This window comes from Motacilla alba, chromosome 3 (assembly GCF_015832195.1).
Source record: "Motacilla alba alba isolate MOTALB_02 chromosome 3, Motacilla_alba_V1.0_pri, whole genome shotgun sequence".
Classification (NCBI taxonomy): domain Eukaryota; kingdom Metazoa; phylum Chordata; class Aves; order Passeriformes; family Motacillidae; genus Motacilla; species Motacilla alba.
Window position 1 is genome coordinate 97,138,682 of NC_052018.1, and position 26,728 is coordinate 97,165,409.

A 26,728-nucleotide genomic window follows, 5' to 3' on the forward strand; every position below is an offset into this window, starting at 1 on the left:
AAAACCCCCCTGTACAGCACTCAAAAATCCTTCCTTTCACTTCGTGACTACTTCTACTACAATACCTAAACTTTTGTGACTTGTAATTCTTCATGCAGAGCTGGTAATTTGCTCCACAGGCTAAGATCAAAACCCCACATGTCTTTGGCTGCATGCCAGGGTCTCAGAGCCTCTTGCCAGTGGCTCTGGCCATCCAGGGCACCCAGAGGGATGTCCTGGGTTCCCACAGACAGAAGTAATACTTATGTGTGTGGTGTATGGGTTACATGCTGGGGTGGGGAGGGGACCTTGGTTGGCATTGTGATTCTGTACTCAGTGTGAAAACCACCTCTGACCAGGATGAGCAGTCATGCAGCTGAGTAGGATTATAAGTCTTAACTGTGCAAACAATAGCAATGAAACTGGGCTTGTTAACTGCCTGATCATATTTCTGAAATCATGTGGTGTGGTTAAAACTAAAGTTGCAGACAAGCTTGAGTAGCTCCACAACATTTTTTCTCCCAATCGTCTTCCTTTTTGACCCCCCAGAGACAATATAAATAAAAATAAACCTCTCTCACACATCCCATGCTCTTGCCAGGGAAAGATCAAATTGTTATCTAAAACAAACTGCAGTGATGCGACAGCTCTTTGCTCTTTGTACTGACTGTGTGGCTTGGTGTTCATAGATAAAGTGCACTCTCTCTGATTTCTGTTCCCTCCCTCTGTACTCAGCACCTGGAGAGTGGGATTATCACACTGAGTCTAAGAAAGTCTGCAGTGATCCAGGTGCTCCCACTTTTCTTGATTCAGCTCACTAAGTAGGCAGGAAAATTACATATTTCTTCTTTCCCTAGAACATTTGAAAAGTGTTGCTTAGTAGATGTTGTAGAAAATAATATATTTATTCAGCTCTAAGTAACATTAACTCCCCAAGATAATACCTGATTTATGATTTAAGAGGAATTAAAGATATTGATTATAAACCAGCAGCCAGATGGCTTGGCAGTAGCCATACCATGGTACTATGAATTCTGGGGAAAAAAAAGGATGCTTTGGGATTTTTCACATCTTGTTTCCCAGTTGCTGTGCACTGATGTGTTGACAAGATTGCAAGAGTATTCTGAAATCCGAAAATCAACTCAGCTTTTTTACAGGTAGAGTTATATTGGGGATTATAATACCCCATATAGACTTCAGAAAGCTGGATGCACGGTTCACAAGAAGAATTTTTTGGACCTACTCCTAAATGAACTGACCATGACATAACTGGTGCTGAAGTAATATGTCTTCCTAAGACAGACTGAAGCTATATCCCCATTGGTTTGGTTTGTGGTTTGTGGGGTTTTTTTTGTTAGTTAGTAGTTTTGGTTTTGTTTTTCCTGGTGTCCTGCCTGCTATATAGCTCTTTATATAGTGTGATTTATAGAGCACTTCTTTTAGACATGCAAATAATTTCTTTCTATCATAGATCATAAAAGCTAAATACTGTTTTAGGACTGTTGCAAGAATAGGTACTAAAGTCATGTAAATTGTAATGCTCCTTCATGCCATTTTGCACAGGAGTTAGGAGCTATCCCTGAAATTGCAGGACCTTTAACAGTGTTGTTGCTGGCATTATCTGCTAGAACTCTTCACATGTAGGCATTTCTTATAATGTTTAATGAATGAATGCTAATGCTTTGTGTTGTAAATTGCAGTCTTTTAAGTACCTACAGTCTTTAGGTACTCAATGAAAAGGATTATTATTTTTGTTTCCACTTTCCAGATGGAAATGTCAGAAGATGATAACAACATGGAAGAATACCCCACTGAAATTCATGATTATCTCACAGCATTTGAAAAGTCTCTTGGTTCTGTAGATGAGATGCTGAAGACAATGATGTCAGTTTCTAGAAATGAGCTTTTGCAAAAGGTAAGTTATCTTCCTTTTGAAACTCTTTTCCTTGTTAATACACAAGTACTTGAGAGCCTGAACTGAAATAAAAGGGTCTGTTAGGCCAGCCACTGTACTGAGAAATAACAAAAACGACACTCCTACACTTGACACTTACTGTTAAGTCCTTACATTTCTAAGAAATTCAGGTGGTCTTACAAGCTCAACAATGCAGCACATGCTCTTCCAAGATGATAAGTGATAACTTTACCAGTGAGTCATTTAGCTCAGGGACATTATAGCTTATTCCGACCTTCCTTAACATGCTCCTCCATGATGGAGAGGTCACTCACATTTTTGACTGAGACTTCTTCACAGCAAACTGAATGGAACTGGTGTACCCAGCAGGATGTGAAGGTGAACTGGCAGAAGTGAGAATTGATCTGATTCCAGAAGTCTAGACTTGCAGAACCTGAGCTGTCTCCTCTAGCTATGCTATAAGTCTGCAAAATGTGGCTTTTTATCAGAGCAAGGTAGTGCCTGAGAATTTCATATAAGCATCTCTGTCTTGTAACATTTAAAGCCTAACGTGTAATTTCTTTCTGTAGGGCAAGAAAAAGGCAATACATGAGGGAACTTCTTTATCCTGTGAGGATTTCTTATACAAATAAATTATGAAGAAAACAGTCTTGACAACACAGATCTTTTGACAGCATCCATGTTAGAACTAGTGAGCTCTTCAATGATGTTATCAGAGTTTCTGGAAGTCATGTAGGACTAAAATAATAAATTGACTTAGGCAGTCAAGGGAAAGAAAAACCCTTTCATTACCTTTACCCTTCCTTTGCTTTATATCCATAAGTATTCTGACATGTGTAGTGTTAACATTCATTGATTGTATATTGACATTGGCGTTTCAGCAACTTTTAAACTTTTTTTTTTTTCCCTTCCATTGACAGGAACAACTATTTTGAATTAAGTTTCTGTGGAAAAACGGGGACTTAATTTCTGACTATGGGAGCAGTAGTCCAAGAGCTACATGCTAAGGGATTGTGCTTTTGGTTGTATGGGACTGTGGCGGTTAACTTCAGACTGGGAGAATTACATGAATACTTGGAGAAGAGAGAATGAATGGTCCTTGATGGCACGGAAATAAGGCATAAACATAGTCTCAGTGAACTTGTGATGCAAAAATGTGCTCCCTCAGTGTGTATTCTTTTATTAATATATTTGCAATTATAAAATGTGCACATTACCACAATCTGTGCATATCTTTTTTTTTTTCATTCTAGTTAGATCCTCTTGAGCAAGCAAAGCTGGATTTAGTTTCGGTGTACACATTAAATTCTATGTTTTGGGGTAAGTATATGGTATAAAGAAAAATGTAGTATTTATGATTACCCTTCGAACACCTAGACAGCCACAAACACAAAATAATCATATCTCATAGCCAAATAATTAAAAAACTTGTAATTACCCTGAGGACCCACATTATTGCCATCCATAGGGTAAATGATGTTGAAATTCTGAATCAAAAATCTATATTTAGAAAAGCTAATCTTTTACGTGCGTATGTTTCTGCTTCCTTTGTGTCAGCCTTTTCTGTTTGTTAAAGGACTGAAAGTTTAACCATTTTAGTTGTTAAATTTTAACCACTTTAGTTGTTGGGGGTATTTTAGCTGGAATATTTAATAATAATAGTTTGTCAGATACTTAATGACACCATTAACAATTGTTAATGATTTTGTGTGGAAGCTTTGGTTTGCCTATGTGACTGCTTGATAGGGTCCTCAGTCATAGACAGCCTTCAGTTTCAAAACAATCTTGTTTTTTTCTTGTAGTATACTTGGCTACCCAAGGAATCAATCCAAAGGAACATCCAGTGAAACAAGAGCTGGTGAGTTGCTTACACTGCATGTGTCCTACTTATGCAGGATGGTTAGCCCAAATAGAATTTTAATAATGTTTATATCTACAATTGAAAATGATACATTGCTCTAATAGCATGCATATGCTACATGGTGTTACATAACTATTTATACACCCTGATGGGCTCTCTAAATTAAGAAAGTAATTTTTTTTACTTTTAAACAGTACTGTTTAAAGTAAAGTTGTAGAGTCTGCTGAAATTAGAAAAGGATGATGAATGATATAATCTTACCTTTTTTTCCACCTTTGGTCGAGAACTGGATATTGTGCAGAGCAGCTCTTCACTTGTATCTGTTGAATGGAAAAATGTTACAAGCCTGATAATAATTTATAACTTCCAGTATGGCATTTTTTTTCTTATAATACTTGGAATCATGTTAATCTCTGAGGCTGCCTTTTCTTACTTTTGTATGACTCTAAAAGTACAGTGTGGTTGATTTACTAGCAAAGATGGGAAAGTGCCCTTCTCCCCCTTCCAAGCCCTCCAATAATTCATTTTCTCAGCAGTAAGGAATCCAGTTCAGCAACAAAGCTAAAAGCTTTTTTGGCACCAGTTGTATGTGTATTGTCCAGTAATTCTGCATTAGTGACATATTTATGACCTATAATAAATCTTTAGTTTTGTCTTTGTATTCCATTTAGATGCATGACTACAGTATAGAAGGCCAGCTATCTTGAAAATTCTGCTGACTTAAAAACCGGAATCATTTAGCCTGAAGAAAAAACAGAAATCAAAACTTCTCACTACTCATTTTAATTCCTGAACAAATGAAAATATTAAATCTCAGCAGATGTAAAATAGTTAGCTTAAATGTTATCCTTACATAACCAGTGGAATGGGAGAGAAGAATAAAAATGCGGAAAGCTAGCCAGAATAACAAGAATACTTCTGTTTTTAAATTTGTGAGGTTCTCAGTAGTCTAGACTGTATCATATTAAAAAATGCATCAGTTAATACTTCATGAGCTTTCTCTCAGTTTTTTGTTCCTCCTATATTATATAGTGTCTGAATATTGTGTTAATTTCGTGATACTAAGAACTTTTATCTCTTCTGCTGTGGCTGTTTTATGTTTGTATTTTGCTTCACAACCACTGTTTAACTCTGAAGAAAGAGTGAATATTTTCATAGCCTAGTTTGTTACTCAGGTCTCTTTTCCTTTTGCAAGTATCAAGGTTGAATGAATGCACATTTCTTCCTTCCAAAGACATTGTGATGTTCTTATTCATGTGGAAAGGGAATTAAAAAAGACTGTTCTGTCATGATTATTTTGTTTGTGGAATTGCTCTCCTTGTGTACATGTAGGTATTCAAACTGCATTAGTAAAAGTCACACTCAGGCTATCAGAATTAATTTCTTTTGTCAAGTTGACATTTTCCAGCTCCTTTTTCCCATGTAAGTTTTTCACATGTAGGTTTGCCATCTGTTCTCATTAGCCATCTCAGTTATCAAAGAAATATTATGGCCGATCATGATTTCAGACCCTGTAAAGCCCTCCTTGTTAAAGCTGTGTTTTTGAAACAGGAGTGGCCAAGTTTTTGACAGTTGCTTAAAATGATCACTGAAGAGTTGACAATCAGTTCTGTAGTGTAAGACTTGTAACTTTTGTTCCAGATTCAAAGAGGTGGCAATGGCTGTGAGAAATGTGTGGGTTACATATCAAAATTTATTTTAGCGGTATCCACATGTGTTCGGTTAATCCGCATTCATAATTCAGGTATCACGTAGAGCACTACATATGTGTGTGTGTATATATATATTACTGTTGTTTGTATGACTGTGACATCCAAAGGCCCTACAGTTAAAGGCCATATTAGGCTAAATATGTAGACCTGAAATCTGCAAACCAAATTGTTAAATATTTTGCAGGGTTATTGTAAGTGCACTCCCTCGTCAGAGAAGAGAAGCAGGCATTTATCAGTGGCGAATTCCCTTAAAGCTTCTTAGTACCCTCTCAAAGTAATTTTCTTTATTTGTTGCAGGAGCAGATGAGGATGAGTAGGCACATAAATGAGATTGTTAAGCTGGAGGGTGTAGTTCTGTGGGGCTGAGTCCAAATAATTGTTCGGTCAAAAAAAACCCCCATAAACACCAAATAACTGGTAGGCTAAGATTTGTCATATAAGCGTACCCTTCTCCCTGAAAATAGGCCTGTATTGCTTTTTATGGCCATAAATGAACTTCTGATATGGGAAATTCATCAGGCTGCCCTAAATAGGTTCTTTGATAAGAGACCTTTTGACCATTTCAGGAACTTAAGCCCTAGACTTTGGGGGTTCAAGCATGTGTGATGCTTGTACCATCTTCGATTTTGTGTAAGATGCCTTTTTAGCTTTGCTTGGACTTGCTGATTTTTTTTGTTTTTGTTTTTTTTTTTTTTTTTTTTTTTTTTTTTTTTTTTTTTTGTGGACAGTAGTCAGGCAGTATAATGCATCCATAAATGTGTCAAATACCTAAATATTATTTTGGCATCTTTATGTAGGTCAAACTCCAAACTGAATTCAGTATTTTATTTTCTAACTTTGCTTGTAAGAACAGTTCCCATATCTCTGCAAATTAGATGCAGAATCTGCATCTCTGTAGGACTTTGAGTTCCTGTTATAGTGGGTGTCATGCAGATGGTGTGGTAGGTACCTGTGATGGAAAATATGCCAAAGGGAATCTCAAGTTTGCAAAGGGCCTGTATATTTATTTAAGTAATACTATTCATCTAGTTATTATAGTTCTAGAATTGTACAGTGTGGAGAACTTCTACTCATTGATTCATTTTAGCAGTAATCTTGGGAGAATGGTTTGAAATACTTTTCCTTTCTTTTTTCTCCCTAGGAGAGAATAAGAACATACATGAACAAGGTCAAAGAAATAGCAGACAAGAAAAAGGCATCCAAACTTGATAAAGGAGCTGCTTCTAGATTTGTAAAAAATGCACTCTGGGAACCAAATGCAGAAAGTGAACATACTTCCAAAACTCCTGCTAAAGGAAAAAAGAGACAGAGGGACTAAATCTTTTTTTCCCCTCAAGAATTGCAGACACCTAGAACTTACTTGGAAATGTTTTGCATACTGCATACATCTCATAGAAGTGCTGTATAACAGATTAATTTATACTTACAAATTTTACAGGATTGTATTTTGTCCAGAACATTTGTCACTGAGGTGATCACATTTAATGTGTATCTAAAAGTGCCATTTCATGCACATTGGACATTTAATTACTCAAATGATAATGACCTGACATATACTTGCCGGTAATAAATACTAGTGATGTTTTGTTTATAATGCCTATGAATTCAATTTTTTAAATGATTTATTGACACTTTTTTATATGTCCTCAATCTCCTCAATATTGAAAAGTTTCAAACACTGCTATCCAGTCTGTGGTGTTTATGAAAGAGCATTGTGTGAAATGCTGTATTTTTAGAGTTTTGTAAGGCTTATTCACTGTATTAAACTCTTTTCAACTTGAAGGTGTGCAATATTTCCTAACTTCTGTTGCCTCTGAGAAAGCAGGGCTTCAAGGGCCACAAGCAAACACCCTGGATTCTGCTCTAAGCCCCTGAGTCTAGTCAGTGGAAAAGTTAGATATCCCCTAAAGGCAATTTGTAGGGTCCAAAGAAAAGGAGCAGGCTGGGGATGGCTATTAGGAAACAGCACATGCAGGAGCTTGATGGAATTTTGACTGCAGTGCTCATCCCTTAGTGCTAATGCTGGGAGAAATGTGCTCTGGGGTGGTAGGAGTGTGGCCATCTGTTGGTGTTTCTGAAGTCTTCATTAGGGAAAGCATCCTCTGGTGCAATAAAAACTACTGCTCCATCTTGGAAATACTGTATTTTTCCTCAAAATGTTTTCCTCTAAATGAAGATTAGTTGTTTAGGAAGTGTGGGGTGTTAGGTGGGTTCAGTTTTCAATATGCTGCAATGCAAAGCTCAATTATCTGCCCAAAAGCTATTTAACAATTAGCAAGGAATTAACAATTATGAAGGAAAAATAGATGATTTAGCTCAAAAAAATGCAGTATGGGTAGCAGTCCATACAAGTGTTTGGGAAATGTTGTTAGTGTAAAATGATAAGAACAAAGCTCTAGTATTGCAAGCTGAATGATGTTCAGTGGATGGTTGCTGTCCTTGGCATTTTACTGCAGCAGGCAATGCAAAGTGTGAACTAAACTGAATTAGGTATTAAAATGAAGGGTTTTCCCTAATTATTATCTAAAAGTACACATTTGAAAGAAAAAATTCAATGCATTGACAAGTTTATTAAACTCATTACATGTCTAGAAACTTTTTTAGTGACTGGTTTGAAGTTACATATTTTTGTTTACAATAAACTCTTCAGGTAAATAGCAATGCCTTCAATCCATCTAACAAGAGAACTATTTAGATGTGGCTACCCAACGTTGCTGCCTCAAATCCACAGGACTGCCTATGTGAGTACACATGTCAAAGGCCTATAAAAAGCTAAAATGACAGTGCTTTATTTCTTCAGGTTAATGTCATGGTTGTGTCAAATGAAGGAGCTGTTGGACTTGGGAGTCCAAAAAAAGTAGGAGAGTTGGGAGAATTGTTTTCTGGTTTTTTTTTGTTGTTGTTGTTTTGGTTTGTTTGTTTGTTTGTTTGTTTGTTTTAGTTAAGGTTAAAAACTCAAAAGACCCAAAGTGTGTTCTTGACCAAAAGTAACACATTTATGTGAAGCAGTTCTTCTAAATAGGTTTGGATGGTGTTTATTTGGAAGGCTGTGTTCCCTGTCTTGTACCCCTTTCAACCTGACACTGCAGATGGCAGTGTTAGACTGTTATAAATAGACTTATGGACTAAGTGTGAGTGTTGAGGTCTGCATGTACAAAGCATGAGGTTCAAAATGTTAATCTCAAACCCACTGATCTAAAAAAAAAGAAAAAAGGTCAGGTGTTCTTTGGACTAGTGGGGAAGATGGTTAGAGGATAGAAGTGGTCTGAAGTAGCATAAACCAGAGCACTTTAATATAGAAATTTTCTGGGAGATAACATCTTCTGCTTTGAGAGGCATTGTCTTGAGGAAATGAGTAGCTCAGCTTGTACTTATGTGCAGTGCTGCTAATTAAAAGGGGATTGGAGGACATTTCCATTACATTATTTTCCTCTTAAGCTTCAATTATAGATTTTGTTTTAAAAGGATAATTTCTGAAAAGGATCGTAATTCATTGCCCAGTAAAGTACACAGGTTTCATTGGTAAATGTTTAAACAAGAGTAATGCAAGGCTATTAGCTGAGACTTACTGAGATAGAAGTCCATCTGGCATAATTAATTATATGCAGGTATTTGACATTTGTAATAGGACAGTTTAAATAGATATAGCATGTGCAATTTTGTAATTTTTTTAAGCCTTGCATCATTCAGTACAGCTGTTAATGGTGTGGATTGCAGCTTTGGTTTTCTGACTCAACACAATACGGACAAATACCCCATAAACTAAGAATCCTCACCCTGTGCTTATTATTCATTAACAGCCCTATTTGAAAGAAGCTTGAAATCATGATTATGAATGCTAAGTGGTTTTTATGTCATTGAAGTGATTACTTCGTTAAAAACTTTTGTTTTGATTCAGGCATTTAATGAGTTCTTGGACCTTTTCTTTCTTTCCACTATTTGCACCAAGGAAGTGGTGAGTGTTAAGTTTCCCTGGGATTTTGAGCCGATCTGATAAGCTCTCAACACCCAACGTAACACCCCAAGATAGCTCAGCTTCCCTTGGGGGGCATAAATGAGCAGGAGACTTCTTTTGCAGTGTTAGAAACAAAAAAGGTTTAATAAAAGGCAAAATAACAAACAGAAAACCAAGCCAGGTTCACAGGTCTGTGCTCCTGGTAAAAACACCTCACAAAAGCGATTAGCTTCTTTGTTCTCTTCTTTTTCTACTAAATGGCCCAGGCGGAACTTTCTGGCTCCTGTCCAATTAGCTATCCTTAAACTTGAGGTGAAGTCCCCAAGGTCCTTTGAGGTGGCTTTTTTACCTAATCGATGAGAGGAAATTCTGGGCTCTTTCCTTTTTGGGGGACAGAGGATAGTTCTGTCACTCTGTTCACAGAGGGTACATTCCCACAGGTGAGGTTGGTGAGAGTATGTAAAGTTAGCAGCTGGGACTAGAATTTGGTATGAGGTCGCATGAGGAATTTTCTAAGTTCACAAAAATATATTTCAGAAGAGAAATGAAAATGTAGCTCAGGATGTTAAATCCCACTCGTGTTAGTGGCAAATAACTACATAAAAATAGCAATTTGGCATTAACTGTCCTAGCTATTAAGGAGATTTTTACTGTGAGAATGAGAAACGAGATATTCTCTGAGCTGTGTGAAGTTTCCACAGATCTACTCCTAGAAAACTTTTATCTGACAGAGAGTTTACTGTGGCTGTGCACAAAGGGGGAATTTTCCTAGGGCTTAAATTTCCAGCCTTAAAAGTGCTTGCCATATGACTTGGGAAGTCAACATATCAATGAGGCTCATTTGTACTCCTCAGTTATTTTTATTCCTGGAGAACTGCATTCCTAAGAGTTTGTTTTCTATGAAGTCATCTTATTTTTCCTGGCCTTGAAAATCAGTGGTTGCATAGACCTTTGTCAAAAACTTTCAGTGTTGTAGTTATATTGAAAATCTCAAACATATTTATATGGAATAATGAAAGCTAAGCAAACAAAATTCTTTCAGGATTAGGAACTTTCTTGGGTTTAAGAGAGTGGACTGATACTCAGTTTTTAACTGCAGGGCTGGGAACATTACAAATGTAAAGGGAAAATCCTAGTTTTCATAGTAAATGACATACATTACCCAGGAAGTTATGATGACCTGTTTCTGCAGCTCTAGAGGAAGAGACTTCGGTTACCTGGATCAAGACTTGTATCAACTTTTGGGAGTCAGCAACAGCAAACTCTAGTCTGTAACTGGAAACATGGGTAGAGTTACATTTGTGGAATTGGCTCCTGTGGCACAAGGTTTCCAACTTAGAAGTGCCAAAATAATTGAAAGTGGTTGCATTCCAGATGTATACATGTTATTAGTTTCTCATAAACTGAGATGTAAAGATATCAAAAGAGGGCATTATTAGTTTATGTTATTATTTCTCTTTCTTAGACATTCACTTGCTAGTGACAAAAAAAAAAAAAAGATGTTAAGCTACATCAGTTACAGAAAATAAATACAATTGGTCATTTTAGAATCACACATGATACCTATTTGTTAAAAAATGCATTTATGTTCCACAGTGGGACGGTGTAATTTTCTTTTTCCTAATCTGCTTTGAGTAGTATTTCTTACACAAAGTTTCAGAAAGTCTACATGAATGCTTTTGTTTTGCAGAGCACTCTTAGCATCTTAGCATTAGTGACTGGGATTTTTTTTCTTCAATTTCTGCTTTCCAGTGGGATACACTTCTGATATTTTATTGATAAAACCAACAGTGTATCTTTCTGCTGACTTTTAACCTTTCCTGTAGCAGAAGATTACAGATCTATAGAATAGTTAGTGCTGGTGATCTAAGAAGCAGACCTTGAACTGCACTGTTTTCATCAGCTATACCAGAGGGAAAAGAGCAAAAGCTTGTTTTTATTACTAAGCTGAGTGAATATGGCATGGAAATATTGTAATGGCAAGGTATAAATTTGTAAAGTGATATATTTCAGAAGGGATAGTAAATCTGACTGTAAATGAAAAGTTTTATAAATGGAACATTTAAGAGGCTATCTTTTACTTTTCAGTGGACGGTTGCCTTGACATGCATCATTTCAATTTGGCAGCCCCAGCAAATTGATGGAAGAAATTCAGTATGACAATTCAGTAATGTCAAGAGGCTTCTTTTGAGTCTAGTATGGACACATTCCATGGACAAATTTAAAGCCTAAGTGATAGAAAATAGATTTCATTCGGCTCTATATTGTTCCAACTTTACATCAAAACAGTCTTGGTATCAAAAGTACCTAGAGAGCATATCCAAAGTGTACATGAACCAGAAATTAATTTTTAAGTGAAGGATCACCTCCAATTTATGGTGCTATATCTTGCATAACACTGATCCAGAATAGACAGAAAAGAAGTAAAACTCAAATGTACTTGCAAATGTACCTTATTAGAGTACTAATTCTAGGGGTAAATTCTTAGCTTGTTTGCCAGCAGAGTCTGTTAAAGAAAATGAGCAACTGCTGAGTTCTACAAGGGAAAAAGTAGTCTTTGATATTTTCTCACATGGTATGGATATTTCCATGAATATGGTGTAGCATTTGTTTTCTAGAATGCTTTTTTTCATTGTCATCTGAGTGTTTTTTGCCTCCATGGGAACAAATGAGTCATTGTTTAACAAAATTCCTGTCCCCATTATTGAAAGGTGAGAAGGAGAAATGCGGAGTAACAAACACTGACAAGTTGGATAAGCATAGGCATAAGCATAAGCAATCTTTTTAATTTGTTGCACTGGGCTGACAGACTTACTCCCCAGCTCACACACAAAGTATTTTCTCCTGTGAAGTTTCCATGGAGAGAGCAATTCCTTAAGGCAGTTAATCATATGAGGTGCTGCTGTCTTAAGGATGTACACATTACACATTCACCTGTGTGTTATAGATCACTTGGTTGTCTGGAAGTTCAGTGTTCAACAGCACAAAGTGCATGTTACTGAAATGATGTTGTTGGAGACTCTGTATAACATCACAAGCTTAATTCTCTTTGCATTAAGTCAGTTTAGCTCTTAATTTCATTGAGGTCTCAGTAGTAAAAATCCAGTACAAAAGAATTTGGCTTTATGTAGGTATGAATGTCTTTATGTAACAAAACTAGCACTAAGATATTTACTTCCAGTGAAATTTGTCTGTTAAACTCTACTTCCTTCCTGCTTTGACAGTATTTGATAATCTTTGTTTACCTTTTAATATATACAGGGCTTACTACTCATACTTCCACACAGTGCCTCAACTTCTTACAGTAATATGTTCCCAGATGTCTGTGATTTTGCCAGCTTTTAACTACTTGTGTTTGACTTTTTCATGTTTGGTCTCTGCCATGAGTGAATTCCCCAAAAACCAGAAAGGTTGAGTTGCTGACAGTTACTTACAGTTGCTGAAGAACATGGTGTGTAAAGTACAGGCCACATTGGAATGTCAGCTTAAAATTTCCAACTATGTTTTTCTAAAGGTTGTAACTCATCTTCCCTGAGGGGAAAATTCGAAGTGCATTGTTAGAAGATTAAAAAAAAAAAAGTTATCTCAGTGAAAATTTATCCAGATAAGGGCTCTGGGGAACCTCACAAACTGCTTGGTAGGTACTGGCTCTTACTCTGCTCATGTTCTGGTCTTGCCATGCACGAGAAGCTCCCGGCACAGTTCTGAGGCCACAAATTGCTTAGGGAGCAATATGGGCTTGAAAATTAAAGTTCAATATCTCAGATGATGACAGGGCTCTGTAACATACTATATTTGAAGAATTGCAGCTCTAATACACCTTTGCCATTTTTAATGGTGTTGTTTTAATGTAGCTTTATTTATTTCAGATTTTAAAATACTTAATGTAGACCACAGATGCTCTTATACATATCTGATTACTTTACATTATGATCATGCTGGGATTTAGTTTTGTACCAATTAAACTAAGATGGAATTAACTCATATGTGGCATCTCCCTAAGTGGTAACTCCTGTGTAAGGGTGCCTCTTTTCACTGTTTAAGTATGTTGAATGTATTAAAAATCTGAAAGTTTGGTTTTGTCTCACCTCAGAGCATAAAGAAGGGTTACAGTTGCCATACTAAGTTAGTTTATTTGTTTTGTAAAAGGAGTTGCATTTATTTTTTTTAAGTTGTGGGAGCTGCTCCTTGCTTGAGCTGGTAAAATGAAGACTAGTCCATTTAAAGTATTCTTTTTTAATAGGTGTTCTTGTGATGTGTAGAGTGAAGTATCCTATTTTTTGGAAGGTACTCAGATCATATTAAAAACAAAGAATTCAACCTCATCCCTTATATATAGAATTACACAGAAGACCTTTGGTAGGTAAATGAGTAATTTCTGGGCACAGGTTGGTATTTCTAGGTGTACCTGTACTTTTTCCCCAAACCAGGGCAAACTGCCCAGACTGAGACTTATGCACCTTGCACACTTTATACCCACTTACACAATTTAACAGGAAGAAAATAAGCTTGGAAAAACCTTCTTGTTTTGTTTGTCTTTTGCCACCTGGGTGAGGTTGTGCTATGAGAAAAATTAAGGGCCAGATTTTGCCCATGGATTTTCTTGCACAAGTTTTCAGAATGCAAAAGGCCAGATTCTGATATTAGCTACAGTGACTTCTGACTTGCAGAATTATCTGATGCTTACATTCTCATGGCAAAAAGGTAAGATAAAATTGAGCCAAGCCTTCAGTTAATGCATAATGGTAAGTTCATCTGGTCCAAAGAGAGTTTGAGGTTCTAAGTCATTTAAGACAAAGCCTGCACAGGGTAGTGGGCTGGCTTCAGGAGCCTCAGTAGTCAGTACCTCAGCTGGCAAAGATTAGTAATGATTTCCTCTACTCAAGCATTCCACCAACAAAAATCTCAAAGCTGATTCTCAGCTGGCATTACCTACAGTGACTTTGCTGGCAGTGTGTGTGTGTGCTAACGCATTTATGACCCCCATGTTGCTAAAATATCTGAATATTTTTTTGACATAACTGCAGAGCACAGAGCTTAGGTTTTGAAAAGCACCTGGAAAATGAACCAGTCAACCATGAGCTTAGAAGTTTGTAATTTTTCTCTATCTAGTGTATATTGTACTTCTTCATTTTAGTAGTTTAACTTAATTGTGTAAGTCATAAGTTGTTGGGTTTTTTTTTCCAGTTTGATAATGGTACAATAGAGAAGGTGGGCAAATTCTCATGTTTAATTATGTTAGTGCTTAAAGGCCATTTAATCTCTTTTTCAGTCTTTCAGCTGCCTTTCCTATGTTCACCGTCAACATAATTCAACTGTGTGGCTCTATGTCTGCCTCTGAAGTTAGATTGAATGAAAGAAATACTGCCAGAAGTTCTTCAGAGCTCCTCACAACTCTGTGCTCTTTGAGCACATCTGTATGATATTACCTAAAAGACAGCAATTGCTACAAAAACAAGATGTATTCAAACAGGGAGAATATCTTACAGTATGTTAAATTAGTTTAAATTAAAAGCAAAAGTGAACAGTGTATACCTCACTGGAAGCCAATATGAACTGCTGGACTCCTTGAGAGCATCTTCACGCAAGTGTCTCCCTCAGCAGTCTCCACAGTGTCCTATGCACTCCTCTAGTATGGGCAGCATTCCTGCCCCAAAATCATCTGTTCACAATACAATGAAACCGATGTTTATTCCTTTAACCACTTCATACATCTCATCAGCAAAAGAGGTTAGTGATGCTATCTTAAGGGGTACCTCCCCTCACTTGAGCAGACCTCTCAGATGCTGTGTTTACATCCCAGCACTTGTTGACCTGTACTTCACTTCCTCTACAAGAAAAAGTGCAAGTTAAACATTTACTTTTCCTTGCACTTATATCTACATTAAGCATGCCTGTGTCCCTTAGTGGAGGAGCAGCAAAATGAGAACACATTACTGAGGAAATACATTTAACCCCTGAGGAGTCCCTTCCTTACAGTGTCTATTAGAGGTGCTGTGTAGTGCTATCATGTATTTGTTATTGTGACAGTCTCTTTTTACGTGTCCCCAGTTTCTCCTGTGAATGGCGTACTGTGGAGGCTGCTTAGGGTGGCATTGCCGGCAGTGACCCTGGTCACCTCCCCATCCCTGCAGGTAACCCCGGAGGAGGCAGTGGCTGAGGGGATAACTGGGACAGCAGATTCAGAGGAGCCCTTTGGCCTCAGCTCCAGGCTCTTTCGGCACGTTTTTGCCACCCCGTTTCTTTTCCACGTGGTGGCAGCAAAGGAGCATCAAAGAGGCAGCGAGGAGAAGAGCTTTAGTCACAGAAATTTGCTCCCGCTGTTCTGTGGGGGAAAAAAAGACCCCGTACAGACTGCCCCGCCCAAAAAAAAAAAAAAAAAAAAAAAGAAGAAAAAAAGAAAAAACCCGCAAACCCATAACAAAACCAGCCAACCCCCAAACCCAAGCTCTGAAAGTCTTTAAAAATGCAAAAATACTGCATTTCTGAGACATGTGAAACTGCTGCTCCACCTATCGGGTAGTCTAGTTTAAAGTGCTGCTTTTTTTTTTACCTTTCCTCTTTATAACAAGCCCGTGTAGCAGACTGCATCATGTCTTTTGACTTTGGCAGATATTAGCAGTTTTTTATGAACAACCAGTTAAATTTCCATATGTTCTGCTTAGTTTGTCTGATTTCCTGGAGAGGTTTTAAAGATGGTGTGTGTATACGTGTGTTTATGCATGCACATAATGTAATGTAATCTCTGCAAAATTGGAAAGTAATACACTGACTTCTAAATTCAGCTAAGTTTATAGACCTGTTTCTACTCTCACACCTGTTTTATACTCATGGAAGGCTGCTAATGTGGATAGCTTTGCTCCTGATTTACAGTGGTGTAAGCAAGAAGTAGATTAGGTCCTTTATTCTCAGGATTCTAATATGTGACAAATATTGAGTGGAAAAGGGCAGCGTTTCTCCACTGCAGACTGGAGAACAGGACCCCAGCTGGTGCTCTGGGAGCTCTAAAGGCTTTGCATTTCTTTGGGAAGGAATGATTTTATCAGAAGGGCTAAGCAGGTGTTGCCTTGTGTTAGGTGGTTACTGCTGGCCTGATGTGTCACACTGGGTGTGTCTGAGGTGAGCACATCTGTGCAGTGCCCTCTCCAGATTAAAGCTGTGTCTTTCCCACTGGATGGGAAAAGATGATCAAAGGCTTGGCCAGCAAAAATAGATGTTCTTCTCTTAATGGAATGGTGTTGAGTTTCATCAGCACAGAATGGTAGCCCCAAATACCCCCTTTTTTTTTAAATGACTTTATCTGGCAGTCTTTTTGAGGCAAGGTCTAATTTTTGTGGGTTTTTTTCTCTGCTTAGCATCTAGTCACTAATTATTTTCACGCCTGTGCCTGAACTTGCAAATAAGCACATCACGGGTCCAAGAAACTTCTATGTCAAGTCTGAAATCTTGCTTTAATTTATATCTGTATAAATCCTAGGTAATCTAACTGATTCCTGTGGATTTACACCATGAAAAATATTAAGATATTAATAATGACCTATTTTAAGAGTTTCCTTAGACCTAAAATTTGATTCTGTTTTTTAATAAATCAGGTATGACTAATGAAATCACTGGTGTTATGTGGTTGTGAAATCCTGATGGGGGCAATAGAGCTTGAATTCTGTTTTACATTCCATGGGCAAACCTTCTTGTGATTTACTTCTCCTGCCCAAGTTTGCCTGCTGAGTTTAGGAGGAATGCAAAATCAAGTCCTTTGGGTTAAGTCACAGCCCACTGACCCATGTAGTTATCTATACATTGGTTTTTCTCTTTTTCTGTCCAGAATTCTAGCAGTTGGAGTCCCTTTGAAGATTTTGCTCCTGAATCAACCTATTGGTATAAGATTATTCTGGCTGAATTCCAAGATGAGTTCCCTGTTTAAATCTTGGAGAGTGAATGCAAAATACTCAGCTTCCAGAAGAAACCCTGTAAAGAATGAATCTGGTTGCCAAACCCTTTAGCTTTTTTTTTGTTTTGTTTTGGTTTTTTTTGGTTTTTTGTTTCTTATATCTTTTTAGAGGGAAAACACTCTTAAGCAAATCCATAGAGAAAAAAAGAGCTTTACTCTTTCTCTTCCTCCCTTTTCTTCTTAAATAATGTGTCTAGACTTGTTCTGCTTCTTATAGCACTCCTGAATATCACCATAAAGAGCATCGGTGTAACAATTAAGATGGATTTTAAGACAGGCATGTGAAGTCCTCCATTAGACAGCCATGGTTTCTGCACTTCATTAGAGTTGCCTAGGTCTGTTAAAAAATCCTGTCAACATCCCTAACTAATTAGGTTTATTTGCCCCCAGAAAACTGTTCCAGAACTGTATTTCTGTATTGAAGCTGTTGGTTTAGTGATAGCTTTCTTATTTCAAACCAAAATGTGCCCGTGTGCAACTTACAAGCCATTTGTTCCTGTGTCCAACTACTGCTTTAGTTTAAATTGAAAACCCAGTTTTGCTCCAACTGAAGTGATTTTTTCTGCTTTTGATCCATTACAATCTTAGTTATTCATAGGTTTGCTTTGCAATGGAGGGAGTAGGACTATGCCTGGTAGAAACCTGTCTGTAGGTGCTGAAAATACCATATGAGCACTCTGATCTCAAGTCCCAAGCAAATTTCCCAGTGACTTTGGCTTAGGTTTTGGCATTATAAGTTTCCTTCTGTCTTCTGGATCTGGAGGTGAATCTCTGCTATGAATGCAGAACTTAATTTATCTTTCTGTTAATGAGTACTTCTAATGGTGGGTGCTATTTTCTAGTGAAAGAAGTAATTAGTTTTCTCAAGCTCAGCAGGTGGCCCAAAACTTCAGTCAGCACTGGGTTGTGCCCATTGTCATGAGTGATTGGAAGAAGGGAGGATATTAAAGATTAAATTTTTCTTTTTTTTTTTTTTTTTTTTAAATGAGGCAAATTGCCAAAGGGGAACAGCAGTTTGCTAGCTCATTGCCTTGCAATGTTATTTAGAGGTGCAGAGACCTAACCCTTTTAATTCCTCAAACTCTCCTCAAACAGCAGCGAACAAACCTCCTGGGCTTGTATTCCAGCCAGTGGCAGAGAAAATACAACTAGGAAAAAAGTATATCAACTCTTTTCCCTGCATTTCCCTACAGGTAAGCTTAGTTCTGTCCTGTGGGGATAAGTGCCTCCATGCTTCCCCAGCAGCAACTGGTACACACAGCATTTTGCTGTGGGGGAAGAGGTTGGGGTTTTTTTCCCACAGTCCCTCTGAATCCATTGTTACTATTGTTGTCTACTATAGGCAGGCATGGAAAATTTTTGAAATTTTATTAAATTAAGCCATTAAGGAAAGATTGGCAGAATCATTTAAATTGATATAATTTTGATTATAAGTTTATTATGCCTTGATGATAGATGAGTCAAGGAAACGGACATTTTTCATGACAGAATCAGGTTAACTTGCTGGTTATAGTGAAATATAATTTTCTAGTTGCCTTTAGTGTTTATAGCAATGAGGCCTTTAAGTTTGAAGCCATAAGTGCTCTTCACATCACTACTGGCTGAAGGAGCATTATTTTGAATTATGCCAGCTGCAGATGTGGACCTCCATGTGTGGGGCCATGTTGTAGATGAAACAATCTTGAAAGGCAAAGTTATGGTTCTCAGCATGATTTTAGCAAAATTTTAGCTGAAAAGACAAAGCACTTTCAAGGGCTTCTCCCTTCCCTGTGTGCAAGTGTGAAGGGTTTTCTTTTTGACAGAGTGAGAGCTCTTTGGCATTGCTTTAGCTTTGTTCAAGGACTGTCAAAGCATGTCTGAAAAAAGGTGAGTGAAGATAATGCTTGTATGCTGCTAGACCACCTAGAGTTGCCTTCTGAGTGCTCTTGCCTCTCCTGCTCTGTGCCTTATACCAAACCTGGCCTTTTGTACTGCCTGTGGGTATTGTTTAACTGTCTGAGAGTTTATCTTCTCCCTGCTGTCACCAGACCATCATCTCTGTAAAACTGAAAGCTGTAAAATTCTTTGTGGCCTTCTTGGCCCTGATGTTTTGTTTCCCCTCTTCAGATACATTTTACTCTCTTGTGCTCTTGCTTATGATTTAAAAATCAAGAGTCATGCATTTCTTTTTCTGTTGGCTTTGGTCAATATATAAAATCATTTTGCTTCTACAAGTGTCAGGTTCTTGAGGGCAGGGATACATGGTCACCACAGTAGGGCCTTGAAACAGAATATGTTGTCTCGGATTTGAAGAGGGTAAGGCTTATTTTGCATGCAAATAACAGAGTATTTATCTTAACTTTTAATTTAATTTGCTGCTCAAAGTGAGCTACAGAGCTTCTTACTGTCATTCACAGAAGGGGCAGGATTGCTGGGTTGGCTCATTCCAATCCGTGTGTCATTTTGTCTGTATGTCATAAGAGAAAATTCTGGACTTGTGGTTAGACTGGAAGACTTATCACTTTTAATATACACTGTTCCCCTTTTTCCTTTTGTTTCCCTTTGTTCTTATTAACAAATACAAACACAGGATCCTAACAAGGAAATCTGGCTGATGTTTTGAGGTGATGAAAGGCAACAATCCTATTTTTAAGTAGTCACTAGAGATGAGGAGGTTCAGCCAGTGTTCCTCAATGATTCCCTTGTAAAGGCAGGATCCCACTGCAGAGCAAGTAGTCACAGATTAATTGAGACTGTGATTTCAGACAAAGAGGCATTGAGCTTCTCCAGATGTTTCTTCAGATTTTTCTCCAGATTAAAACAGTTACTCTTTTTCTGTTTAAAGCTGATAGTTAACACTATTTAAAAGGGCTCCCTTTTGTAGATTGTTGCCTGAAGATCACAAAAGATACTAAGAATATTAAAAATAAGAAAGTAAAAAATTAGGCAAGAAATACAAAGGAATAGAATGCATAACATCTCTTTCTCCTCAGTGTTTACCTTGGAGTGTTTCCCTCGGAGATCAACCTATAATGTCAGCTCTGTTTACTCCTTGAGTAAATGTCTGGTGTCACTTTAATAAATCAGATGAACTGTGCTCAGAAAGATATGAAGGCTGTCATTTGATCATTAAGATTATTTACTGTAGGTTATGTAGCTGAAATACAATAGTAATACAGACACACACAAACCTAAACTCCTAAACAGAATAAAATTAATGGATGAAGCCTGACATAGTATGTTTTAAGGTAAAAGGACATAAATCAATCCATACCTAGTTTAGATCATTGTGATGGTGTTTGATGCAGAACATTCTGAGCCAATCCAAAATAGTACATCCTGTTTTAAGTAAATCAGCACAGTGTGTAAGACTAATTTTTATGGGCCATCTGTAGATAACAGTATGCTGTTTTCAGATATTTTTTCCAAATGCTATGAGATGTAACTTGCAGCTCACAGAGCAATGTAGGCAGTGTGAGTCTTAGGTGTAAGTGTATTTACAATTGCAAAGCTGTGCTTTTACCCATAGAGTTTGCTTTCCTTAGGGAAGAGCAACATGATGTTGACACATTATCACCTGCAATTCTTTGTTTCTGTACTCTAGAAATTAGTTGGTTTTGCCAAATTCATTCGTGTCTTCAAAATCAGAGTGTTCATAATAGAAATATGTCCTCAGTTGGCCCCAGAGGTTGTAGTTAGGGAATATTAATTTTTTTTTTTTTTTTTTTTTTGCTTCTTGCTTTCAAGATGCAAATAGCTTTTCATTACTATTATAAATGGTGCCAGCATGATTCCTTGAGAAGCCAACAGACACCAACAGAGACCTGGCAGCTCTCTGTCTTTGCAGCTCATGCAGTTTAATCCTGATTGAATTCCTCTGCAGCTGGGCAAGGCCCAGAGCAATGGGCAGTCTCTGATATCTAAATGTATAATGAGATGGCATAGAGGGCCAGCCTGCCTTCTGTGAGAGGATCTACAGGTGCTTTCTGACAGTGCTCTGTATAAGCTGTGCTCTGATGTGCATCTGGATATCATTCAGAAGACAGTTAAACTGTGAAGGGTTGTAGTGTTCCTGATAACTTCTTCAGGATAAGCCCAAGTGGAGATTGATGGACTAGTGTGTCCACATTAAGAGCAAAGACCTGCAAAGAGATTCTTTGCAGGTCTCCAGGCAGGTTCTGCTTCTGGCTAAGCAGAAGGGGGACCTGCCTGTTTATTGTGTTTCCCCACACCAGGAGTGCACTAGGACTTTCACTCTGTGATCCTCAGGTGCTGGAGAAGTAATTGTAGGACTGGGGTGAATGCTCTCTTACTCCCTAGGCTTTTGTGAGGTCAGTGGAGTGCAGTTAATGCCCTCAGGAGCTGAATTTCACCTGGATCTGCTGCCTGCAGAACCTTGCACACATGTGGGATCCAATTGCAGGCCATGATCTGAGCTGTATGGAGTTTCACGAGGAAGTCTGGGTCAAAGTCTCAAGCCTTTGTATAGCAGAGCTGTTAAAGATGTGCAGAGCTTCCAATATGTGAGTAACCCCCACCTCTCCTTCCAGCAGAGAGAAGTGCAATTACTCAGGACAGCAAAAGCCATAGTGAGCGAAACATGGACATATGTTCTACAAAGAGCTGTTTTATAATCCCTTCTCAACTGGCAGCACAGACTGGTGTCCATGTACACCTGTAATATGTATGATTCAAATGGGGTTTGGTTGTTGTAACTAAGCTGAAACAGACTGGGGGGGGAAATAATTTTATTTGGAAAGAAAGCACCTGAGGTGTTACATCCTATGTTCTTCTGTTGACATTTTCACGTTTGTAAAACCTCACAGTTTGATTTGTTGATCCCACAAAATTATCAGGGGACTGAAACACCAGAAAAGACTGTTTGCCATGAAAACAGATAGTGGGAAATGTACTGGACCACTCTGCTAGTCACTTGAAACAGTAAAAAATTAAATAAATATTAGAGAGAGAGAGAGAGAGAGAGTGGTGGGGAAATGGCAAAACAAGCAGTGGGAAATACCATTCTAAATTTGTGTGGTCTAGGATCTCTAATGATAGGCTTTTATCCCATTACATCTAATTGACATAGAACTTTATCATTTAGAAATTGAGAAGTATTTACTCCCTGAAATATTTGGGACATATTAGTGACTTTCTATTCATGATAGACTGTTGAAAGGACTATTACAGCCTGGCTGACATGTAACCTGGGAAAGTGATCCAGCAGTCTTCAAATGAAATGTCATTTGTCATAAGCCTTGCAGGTGTGACTCTGTTTCTATGTTATAATACGTGATGGAGTAATAGCTGGATTGCAGGCCTATTGCCAAGCATAATGCACATTCTGTGAGTGTCCCTGGTACAGAATTGCATAAATCTTAGTAATAGTGAGAAGTTTTGAAATGCATGATCTTTCTCTTATAAGGTCAAGCAAGACTACACCATAACTTAATTTTAGCCTTGCTGTCTCTGCAGTCAGAATTGTAACATTCAACATTGCCTGTTCACTGTCTTCTCCTGAAGGCTTAATTTTGAAGGGCTTTGTTATTTTATTGTATTGTTTTGTTTTGTTTTACTTTTTCTTATTTCCCTCCATCTCCCTCTCTCCCCTGCCATCCCCAGCCAAGAATGGCATGAGTGAACTGGCTCTGGAAGAGTGTTTTGTAAGGAATTTTTGGGTCCATTCCCAGGCCTTTGCACTGTGTCAGTGCAGAAGAGGTGGCATTTATTCTAACTGCATGACTGAGGATGGGAAAAATTCTCAGATGGCTAACGGTAGCTTTACCAGCACTATTAGTGGGATATTGCAAAGGTTGAGGTACAAAAGCTGTTGAAGTAACTTGCATACAGGAAAGTGCTGTTTGCTAGAGCTCTAATTGCAACAAATAGTGCTATGTTCTTTTTCACTCTCAGATGCTTAGTTGGGGTAAATCACTGAGTGCAAATGTTGGAGAAATTTAAAAGGGACAAATAATACCCAACCCCGTTTAGTTTATCTTGTTAAGGATTTAGTCTGTTATTTCTTGAAAATTATGTTTTCATGTTGTTACTGTTTGGATATTTTATTTGCACTTGCTCTCTCTGGTCGAGAGAGCAAAACAATGGAGAAGGGTAGGTTCTTTGCTGATATGTGAAGCTGATACCCCTGTGCACCATTTTCTGAATTGTTTAGTCAATTATACACAAACCTTAAAATCTGCCAAGCCTGAAGTGCCTAACACACTTGCTTAAACACAAAATCTGAGGTTTCTGGAACAAGCCACTTCATAGAGAAACCTGGAAATGCTCTTTATGCTTTTGTGTATTTCTGCTACTGCACATTTCTGTCCCTCTCTGTGATGCTAACCCACACAACCCCTTTTGAAAGGGGCAGGCAAAGTGCAGGTCTTCTGCTTTTTTTTTTTTTTTTTTTTTTTTTTAATTTATTGCAGTATTGCACAGAAGGTGAATCCTATCTTTAATTCTGTAGGCTCTCATATGCAGAGAAGATGAATTTTGCTGGAGGCCTAGAGACGAAGCTTTACCTCTGTGAGTACAGAACTACCCTGTTGCACACACTTTACCTTCTAAATTAAACTACTTGCACAGAACCCTTAGTGCTAAATGCTAAAGGACAAGGATAGACTTTGTAGGTATGTTTAGCAGAATCAGGTGTTGTGTTGAAATTAAGTTCTTAAATTATGTTGTTGTTTTGGTCATATTAATAATAATAATTTTTTAATGATAGTTTACTGTATATGTTTATAAGTTCTTTTTTGGTTCAAGAAGGCCATGGATTCTGTTGTCCTGAATTTAATTTACCTTTATAGTAACTGAAAGAATCTTCTAAGTCTGTGTGGATAATGTGGCTTGAATGAGTCATGGAGGTACACCTCATCATGTAGCCTTATCCCAGCTTGTAAACTCCATGAGCTTTTAATTTATATTTTTTAGATGTTTGAAGCTGTTGCAATCAGCTCCTAAGTAATATAGTGTGTGCCTTACAGGAAGACTAGTGAACACAAAATACTCTCTCTCTCTTTTTTTTTTTTTTTTCTTTTTTTTTTTTTTTTTTTTAACAAAATATGTCCCATGTGGCCCCTCACCTTCCTCCCTCATTGGTACTGAGATCAAATTTCAAAAGAATTCTAGAAGCATATTGAATTTCAGGTTTTGTTTTCCCATTGCAGTGATTCTGGCCAAAAAGCTTTTTAATCAAAAGGACCAACTGTAACCTTGTTAATAACTAAGAAAACAATGGCCAAAGGGAAAAGACCTGCCAAAAGCTACAAGTAATTTCTGTTGGCAGAATAATTGGTAGGTCATTATTTTGGTTGAAAACAATGTGATTTGTATTTCTAATTTTGTAAAATTACTTAATTAATAACACATGGTCAGCAACGTTGATTGCAGAGTGACTCTTGACAGAGGACACTTTAAAAGAAATGTTATGGGGGCAAAGGTAAGATTACGCAATAGCTGAGCAAATAAGGCCATGACTGCTGTTCAACAGATGATTCTGCCCTTCTTGGGAAGGCATAAATTATTATGACATTGAAAACATAAGACACTGTAAAGAGGACAGAAGAATATATTTGTGACTATGGGATCATCACTAGGGGCAAACTGGGTTATTTCCACTTGGATTGACAAGTAGAACACCCTCCTTAGAGGGGAATGCTACTTCATGGCTGTGCATGGAAATTGGGTATTCAGAAAATACCTGGAGGGGAAGTGTATACCCACAAAAAAGAAGTCTAGGGAATGTTGCTGGCTCTGCAGGAGTAGTGGTATTGTCAGTGTTGTGCAAGAGTTAAGGCTGGCTTAGACTTCAGTACTCATGTGTGTCCATGTTTGTGAGCAGAGAATGTGGGAGCATTAAGGCAAAGTGTGGAGATACTGCCCTGGCCTGTAAGCCCATGGTTCACAAGACAAAAAATCCAAATCCTTTGTTGCAATCCAAAAATGGAAATTCTTTAAACTGTCCTTGTTTCTCAGTGCATGCCTTTCTTGCATGGGTTACTGGCTGCCATGAGACTGAATGTACAGCACAACTTTCCTCTTCCTTGTTTGTTTTGTGCAGTCTGACTGTGTTCCTTTCCCTGGGCAAACCAGCTCACAGCGAGTGTGGAGGGGAAAGGGTGGGAGAGAGGAAGCAGAGTACAGGAGTTTTACTTCTGCGGAAGCCTTACAACCATCAAGACACTTGCTGCAATAATCCATAAGAGTTTTGTGGCTCTTGGGATGCCTGCAAGTGCTTGTCTGCCACGTTATGTACAGTATTTGATTAGCTATTGTTTCACACTGATGAAGGAGGTTGTTCTCTCCATGACTGAGATCTTCACAACCTCTTTTCTGTAAACCTTGTCTTTTTTCACTATGCGGTGCAAATTATTTCCTTTTTTTAGAGTGAGTAGCCTAACACCTATGTACATTGAGTACCAGGGTTTGAAACAATAACAAGGCAAATGCTCACCTTTGAAGCCCTTATTCCAGTCATTACAACACAGTTTATTCCTCTAGAGGACATTAACATTTGAAAATGTGTCAACTAGAGTACAAAATTTATCATGATCATGAACCATCTGCTAACTCATTAGACTTAACATTCTGATTTCCTGTACTCCAGCATTAATCTAATGCTTTGCAGCCATATATATTTTTAAGCCATTTTAGTTTTCAGCAAATTGTTTTTGAAGGCCAAAGCAATATGTTGTGATGTGGGAGAGAAAAAGTAAAGAGCCAAACATGTGGTCAAAGTGGTTATAAAGGTTCAATCAGCAATACAAGCAATGGCAAAACCACTGGAACAGGGGCAAAAAGGAGAGGAAGAGATTAAAAAAAAAATTCTTTATATAGTTAAGGAGCAATTTTAAAGTGTCCAGTCGTTAACAAAAGAGTATATTGGAACTATTCTACAATACTGGAAGTGTGTTAAAGCTGAGAAGAGTTTCAGACTATCACCTTGCTAGAAGTCTGAAAATTCCTGGTAACTTTTCCTCTAAGCGAGGGCTCATACTTCAGCTCAAGGTGTAATATAGCAGTTGGTGCTTCTGCCTATTTTTTCAGCAAAACATTTCTTGAAAGAGTAATAATTCTGGTATTGGATTGAAAAGCTTTTTCAGGATTTTAATAAATGGCATGTATGAAAATGGCTAAAGCATGTGATGACTTTTATTGGCTAAGTAAGACTCCCTAAACATATCTTGTTTTTGTTAGTTCCTGAAGATCCACTCAACAGATGATGTTGCAAAATCATGCCTTTTGGGGTGTTTCAGATTATTAAAATATGCTATGTGATGTTACAAGGCTGAGAGAAAGTGTTCCTTAGTTTGCAGTTGGCATTTACATCTCAGCTGAATCCTCTTCCCCCACCTTGCAATGACCCAACTATTTTGCT

General features: G+C 37.8%; 1 protein-coding gene across 2 annotated transcripts in view; it reads left to right on the forward strand.

Moving 5' to 3' along the window:
• The first annotated feature begins 1,747 nt into the window (after positions 1 to 1,747).
• The window catches only part of C1D (C1D nuclear receptor corepressor), a 76,240-nt gene continuing 51,259 nt past the window's right edge, over positions 1,748 to 26,728 (forward strand). The window contains exons 1-4 of one of the 2 annotated variants that reach the window (XM_038131719.1): positions 1,748 to 1,894; positions 3,148 to 3,214; positions 3,697 to 3,752; positions 23,819 to 23,877. In XM_038131719.1, the coding sequence (XP_037987647.1) occupies positions 1,748 to 1,894; positions 3,148 to 3,214; positions 3,697 to 3,752; positions 23,819 to 23,877 (329 nt within the window). Of the gene's footprint in view, positions 1,895 to 3,147; positions 3,215 to 3,696; positions 3,753 to 6,608; positions 7,250 to 23,818; positions 23,878 to 26,728 lie in introns of those variants that run through there. The other variant, XM_038131718.1, reaches the window with a different exon arrangement.